The sequence below is a fragment of the Apteryx mantelli genome, chromosome 3, assembly GCF_036417845.1.
Source record: "Apteryx mantelli isolate bAptMan1 chromosome 3, bAptMan1.hap1, whole genome shotgun sequence".
NCBI lineage: Eukaryota > Metazoa > Chordata > Aves > Apterygiformes > Apterygidae > Apteryx > Apteryx mantelli.
The window spans coordinates 75,971,012-75,978,217 of NC_089980.1; the positions used below are offsets into that span (position 1 = coordinate 75,971,012).

Consider the following 7,206-nt stretch of genomic DNA (forward strand, 5'->3'; position numbering starts at 1 on the left):
CAAGTACAGTTTGAGTTGCCCCCTTGAGTTGATCATCTCTCTTAAAGTCTGTAGAGATGACAGTAGATGGGCTAAATCTAGGATTTGGTGTTCACATGTGGAAAATGGCCAGAACAGTATCTATAGAACCATTCTGCTACTCCTCCTGGTGTGAGCACAAGAAGGAAGTGATCAGGAACTACACAGCTCTAAATACAGTTGTCGGTTTCCCAGAACAGATGAGCCCGATGTGCGTTAGGTGTCCAAAGATAGCACACCCAATAGCCAGGCAAATTGCTGAACAGCTTTTACTTCAGTAAGTCATGTTGGATGTTACAGATGTTTACCACTGCACAAGTGACCTATGCTGAATTCAAAAAAATGCTTGTTTAGATAAAGCATGGAACAGTTGAGAAATCAGGGTACATTTGTCTCTGGGATGTACAGAATGTCCTGCAATATTGCTAGTGTTGCAGTGCTAATGAAACCAAACAGCCCCTTCCTACGCAAGTTGCAGTTATGCTGCAGCTGTAGCTTTCCTTCTCCTGTGAGAGGTTAAAAAATATTTGAATGTATGTGCCTTTTAAATGTAGACTTCTTTTCATCATCTTTTCTCTTTAAAATTGGCATACTCATCACTCTGCAAGCAGCAGGATATTAATTCAAAGTGAAATCATCATGGAAGAATTTTAGCCACATTTTTTCAAGCTGCTGTGCCCTCCTTATCATTTTGCAGGCCTTTACTTACTCATTTCAAAAAAACTGTGACAAAAATCATACAAACTGAACAAATTTATTCATGAGTAGTTGACTGTTACTATTTTCTATTTAGATGAGAAAGATGTGTTTTTATTTTCATCAAATCAGTAAGATATACATTCAGGAAAAGGCTTAATGGTCATTCACCATGTAATAACAATTGCCTTCACTAAATCTCAGGCCTTTCATCCATATGGAACACTTTCATATGTGCCTGTTTTCTTTAACTAAAGCTTCATTGAGGAACTGAAATGCATACTTTAGAGTTATCTCTATTTCTGTGCACTTCCAGTTCCAGTGCACTTCCACCGACACAAATATTCACCGTATTCTTCTCTCTCTGTCAAACAGAAAATGATCTAAAACAAAAGAAACTCATCTGCGTACTTAACTTGAGGAAAACCACCATATTGGCACCATGCTTTGTTCAAGAATACATATAGAAAATGTTTTTGTATGTACTTGATTTTAAACAGTTCATTACATTCACATTTTATCACAGTAAGGAATTAATCTAGACCTTTCCTCACTGCAGCTAGACATTCGGACTATTATCCTTCTTTTTTTTTTTATGTTGCATGTAATTAAACCAAGGGGGAGGGGGAAGCACTAAACTAACTAAAAAAGAAAAATTCTAGTATCAGATCAAAAATCCGATAACATTTGAAGTTGAAATCAAAACATAAGCTGACACCAAGTAAAAACACAGAATCACCCCTAGGTTTCTTGACACATGAGAAACTATGTGTGGTTCTGATACTACTATGGCAACTTGTTTAGACATAGTACGAAGATTAAGAGTTTCAATCATATTGAAGGAATAAAGAATGTAAACTGGATATGCTATTTTTTCAAGTGTGGATTAGAATTAATTTTTAAGCATTGAAAGAGTAAAAATAAGATGAAAGGCCATCTTAGCTGGAAATATATTTGGGTGTTGACAACAGTGAAGACTGAATGTGCTAACGGAGTAGGGCCTCCACAATGGTTGGGGCTGGAGCACATGATGTGCAAGGAGAGGCTGAGGGAGCTGTTTTTTTTCAGCCCTGAGAAAGCTGACAGAAGAACTAACTGTGGTCTTCAGCTACCTAATGGATAGATGCAGAGATGACCAACAAAGGCACTCTCTTCTCAGAGGTGCACAGTGAAGGACAGGAAGCAACAGACACAAGCTGCAGCAAGAAAAAATCCAATTAGATGTAAGGGGAAAATTCTTCACTGTGAGAGTGGTCAGGCACTTGGAGAGGTGCCCAGAGAGGCTGTGGGATCTTCACAGTTGGAGATATTCAAAACTCGACTGGACACAGCCTTGAGCAACATGTTCTAACTTCAAAACTGGCCCTGCTCTGAGCAGGGGTTGGAGCAGCTGACCTCCAGCAGTCTCTTCCAAACTTAATTATTCTATTGATTCTAAGATTAACTCAGTACAGTTCCCAACAGGCAACAGTTTTTACAATATAAGTTCTTTGCTTGATGAAACAACTTAGCAGGCCAATAAGACTCTTGCTCTGCCAAGTTCTTTTTTCCTAAGGAACCTCTCTATGTTAAGGACTGAAAATGAAAACAGACTTTTGGGAGCAGCAGATGCTACTGCTATGCCCATGGTTGGACCAGCAAGTGTGACAGCAGGAGGCAATGACAGCAATTAGAGCAAACAAGTCTGACTCTTTAAAAGCTCATGTAGAACAATCATCTAGGCAGCCTGCCATGGGAAGGATATTCTCCTTTCTTTCAGCAAGCCTAAGGATTTTCCTAAGGGGAAAGGCCAATAAGAACAAAGTGAAGCAGCTAGCAAAGAGTTTATGAAGCCAACGAGCTATGCAAGGTGTACAGAAGACAGCAGCTGAATGCAAAACATCTCATGTGATGGCTAGCAGCTGCCGGGCCAGCTGAGGCTCGCCTTAGAGCTGCACCAGGTCTGAAAGGCAAGAGACAGGGCCTGGTTTGGGCAGAACATCTGAGATGAAGGATTGGGAAGGCAGGCACATTGTAGCAGCCAATCAGCAGCAGCCAGGGAAGCCCTATAGCACACATATCTCATGAAGGAACAGATGATGACATTTATTAAGCTATACTTAGCTTAAGCACATAATATCATATAATGATAGACATACTAGAAAGTACAGGTATTGCACAGACTGGCCTCCCCAGGACATACTCCACCAGAAGCATAGATCTAAAGATTCTACTGCCATTGGAAAATCAGATTTAAGGTTACACCAAAGCTGAAGTGCCCCCAGTAATGCAAGGACTTCCCTGCTGGATTTCCCCACTTCTGATAATTAGTAGCTAAATTATTACCTTCAACATTTACCCAAACATGCTGACCACGTAACTGAAGTGACAGACTAAATTAGCTCAATTTTTCCTTAAATTTAAATTCTTTTAACTGAGCAGGAACATTCACATGAAATCATTTATTCTAGTGCAAAACACACTTTTGTGCTCAAGTCTGAACTTTTTTTTGTAAACTCTCAGGATACATGGCTTGCATATGGCAAGCTAATGCTAAGGTTTTTTTAAAAGGAAACTTTTTACATCTTCCTAACTTCAGCCCAAATCTGTGCAGCTTAAGCACCTATGCTTGTAGATAGTCACAGCAATGCATGTTTACACTTATGATTATTCCTATAGGTACTGCAACAGTATTACACATATAATTATTATAAAGCATTATAATTCATAACAATTAGTAATACACATGAGGGGAAACTCACAAATAAAAACAACAGCTTGGAAAATTTGGCCAAATGCTTGTAAAGTGGCAAGTTACATGTAGTAGCACCCTAGATATAAGCTTTAATAATAAAAGTAGTAGTAGTAGCAGTAGTAGTAGTAATGTCAACCTTGATTTTTGCTCAGGTAATCAGGTAATGTTGTACTTAAAATAAAAGAAGAACAAATGGGCATTCTGTGGAAAATCCACTAGTCTGACTTCCAGGAATGATGAGTACTAGCAGTTTCCAGCGAAGTTAATCAGCACTGGGTTCTCCCAGTCTCTCAGAGCGTGTATACAGTTAACCTAAATTAGAGTCAGTTAAAATTCTCATTGTTCATCAAATGGCTTTCAACGTATAGTAAGATAAATATTCATTACAGCTTCCTTCCAGTTTTCTGGCTCTGGGAAAGGCCTCTAAGAAGGGGTTGGAAAAAAAGCAATGGAAAAAAACCCCAACATGTAAATGTTCAAACCACAGAACAAAAGCAGACCAAGAGAGATGTAACACAGCAGTCACAAAGACACACCACCACACGCATGCACTGTACCAGGATCTCTCATACTTGTTGCAGAAGAGGGAGTACTGCAACTCAGCAACCAGTCTGCAGTATTTAAAACGGTCATGTTGTCTCCTGAGAACAGGAATAGTATAATGGTTCATTGTCTGAATGTCTGTTCAATGTACATGAATATTCTTCAATGCAAGTAAGTGTTTTTGCACTTTGAGCCAAGTCTTTTAACTGCACTGTATTGTTTTTATGAGTATTATTTTAACTGGTTTATTTATGCAAGTATAATATAGAGGCATACAGTTATTAGTGTTCTTTAAAGATATGCTTGTAGTTTTCCCCTCTCTTTATGCTAGAATAAGCATTTTATTAAAAAATATAAATAGGTTGAACCTTAATGGTTCAGCCTTTCTCTGCAGGACTCTGTTCCCTCCATATACACAGGCACTTTTTATTGACATTGACAGATTCTTTCTTAGACAAGGGTAAGTGAATAAAATGCTTTATATTGTGGTCAGAAAGAAAAAACTACAAAGATTTTGGTGCCAACTATTAAAATAGAATATAGCGTAGAGCAACGTATAAACTCCAGAAAAAAGGGCTGAAAGTCTAGCTGAACTGGTACCAACAGTGTTACTCTCACTGGTACTAATGGGGCCAGGACTCCAACTCAGAATGTGACACCCTTCCTCCCACCGCTCCATTTCAGCTATGGCAGAACCTATTATCTGCACAGAAAACATTGAAACATCTGTGTTTTAGCTGCATGGTAGTGCTGTCCCTACAGTATTAGATACAGCAATAATAATCAGTAAACTTTAAGAAAACCTGAAAATAATTTCATGAAAAACTTTCATTACCTGTAAAGAAATGGAATTAGTGTGTTCACTGTGTGAAAAATTACCTAAACCAGCAGGAGTGCCAATTTTGATGCACTTCTTTTGACATAGCTTTTAAATTAACCCAAATGGATGCAGTTTAGTGTATAATAGTAAATTATTACTCAGCAATGAAGTATGAAGCAGAAAAGGCAATCTATTTCAAGTTACCAACAAAAATAACCAAGTATAAACTTCCTTCAAATCAATCATTCCAAAATTTTCTCAGTTTCATTGTTGAGTATTTCTGCCTCTCACTTCAACTGGTGCAAACTGGAGAAATGGTGTTGGAGTCAGTATATTTACATTGGTATAAAATTTACATTAAGTGAGTAAAACCTCAGGCTAAATGTCTCTATTTTCATTTGTGTTGCAGAATAGCAAACTGAAATAAAGTGAAAATTTAAATGTTATATGAATGCGATTTTTTCGTAATTCTTGCTGGGTTTATAAATGGGCTCATGCTCATCATTGAAATGGTAACTTAAAAAATGCATATGACTAAAAACTAGCCAAAACCTTCTGTGCACCAGAGATATTTTATACTTACCTCCAGTTCCATTTGTTGTAACTGATGTACTACTGAGATTAGATTTATCCAGTTTGGAACTACCTGGAGCATCACTACTTCCAACAAGATTATGAGGACTTGCTAGATCTTGCATTTCCATAGACCTGTTACAAAAGAAAGCAATAGTATTTAAATGTATTGTGATAATACCTATAATAATATGAATTTCCTAAAATAACTTTTTTGGACATGGAAATTTGTAATGTAGCTAGATTTACAAATCAGTACAGGGTCCTGTGAGGTCTTCTTTGTTCTGTACCAAACTTAAGAAAGTAGCTATTCATATGATGTGAACAGCAACAACGCCAGTATTTTCTACATTTCCTCCAGGTATTATAAAGTAAATAACACAGGCTAATAAAACTGCTCAAAGTGCCTGTAAAAGATGTGCATGATGGAATGCATACACACACATACACACACATATATATACACACGTATATATGTGTGTATGTTTTAGAAGTAAATGGATAAACTAAGCTAAGTCAGTCATTACACAGCAATACAGAAAAACTTCTGACTCCCATTATCTGTATTCCAACCACCAGTAGTCACTAAATTCACACTAAATCATAGTAACAGAGCTTACAGGTGAAAGAACAAAGCTGTCATGGAAGCTTCTTCAGTCTCACAAATACATGTATTCTTACTAGCCTGATTTTTTTTTCTTCGGAGTCATTTCTAGGCAACTTGCAAAATTTCCAAAAGGCAATGATGCAGATAGAGATCACAATGGATTTCAGTGCCACAGTCATACTGAAGGATTGCAGGTGGCTTTCAGTCAGGAACAACAGACCTGCTTCCCTCAGACGCAGCAGGCAATGCATACAAGGAGCGTTCCACATTAGACTGGCATCGCAACCCTATTTGCAGTGTGCTCCCCTTTTCCTTGCTTCATTTATAAATTAATTACATAATTTTTTCCCCCAAATAAACATGCAAAAGTCTATGTATAAACAAATTTGCAAGCCCATCTGCAACAGAGGAATTATTTACCATACGCATTCTACAAAGGCCAATATTGTCTTATAGACTTGTAAAAGCCCAATATCATTGTAGAAGATTGAAATGGCTAGGAAAGAGATGAACAGTTGGGACAGTTCAGCAAGTATAACTGTTCTTTTATATTCACATTCTGGACAGGAAGAGCAGTGCCCAAGTGCTAAGGTAACACCCATCATCTTATGTATTCACTGAAAGTTTTCCTTTGAACTATCTTCTGTGCTCTGCAGATTCCCCTGGGGAAAAAAAAAATATGTGTATTTTCATCAGATATGTGTCTGCTGTTTGAATCTGTTTTTCACTCCAAGAAAAGAAAATGAAGAAAAGGAGAAAGAATTTTTGTGCTCCTAATTCATTTGATCTCCTGGTTCCCTTAGTTTGCCTCTCATTACATTTACGTCCCCCAAGACACAGATTGAGAGCTTTCATGTCTTGAATATCTTGATTTAGGAAATATTACATCACAACTGGGAAAATGCACCAAGGCCTTATCTAAAGCCACATGAAGCCTGTGAAGCCCATTTTCTCCAGTAAAAGCCTGAATCAGGTCTGAGACCCAGCAGTATTCTATGGGCAGGGCAGTCTCCCCCAAAGCAGTCTGGACGAGTAGTGGAAAGTTTATATTGCAGAAGGTCATACACCAGTAGGTAAGAATTTTATAGCAATAGTCAAGGAAATGCAATGGCACAAACTGAGATTTGAACTGCCTTAACACAGATTTCATCATCTAATTGTATATACATTTCCACACATCTATCAGCAGTGCATTAGATTTCCTGTCTACTGGAA

General features: G+C 37.8%; 1 protein-coding gene across 1 annotated transcript in view; it reads right to left on the bottom strand.

Moving 5' to 3' along the window:
• The window catches only part of EYA4 (EYA transcriptional coactivator and phosphatase 4), a 54,487-nt gene extending 48,972 nt beyond the window's left edge, over positions 1–5,515 (bottom strand). Inside the window, exons 1-2 of the mRNA XM_013958939.2 lie at positions 5,395–5,515; positions 4,021–4,089 (exon numbers count right to left, since the gene is read on the bottom strand). Of these exons, the coding sequence (XP_013814393.1) occupies positions 4,021–4,089; positions 5,395–5,515 (190 nt within the window). The remainder of the gene's footprint in view (positions 1–4,020; positions 4,090–5,394) is intronic.
• Between the last annotated feature and the right edge of the window lie 1,691 nt (positions 5,516–7,206).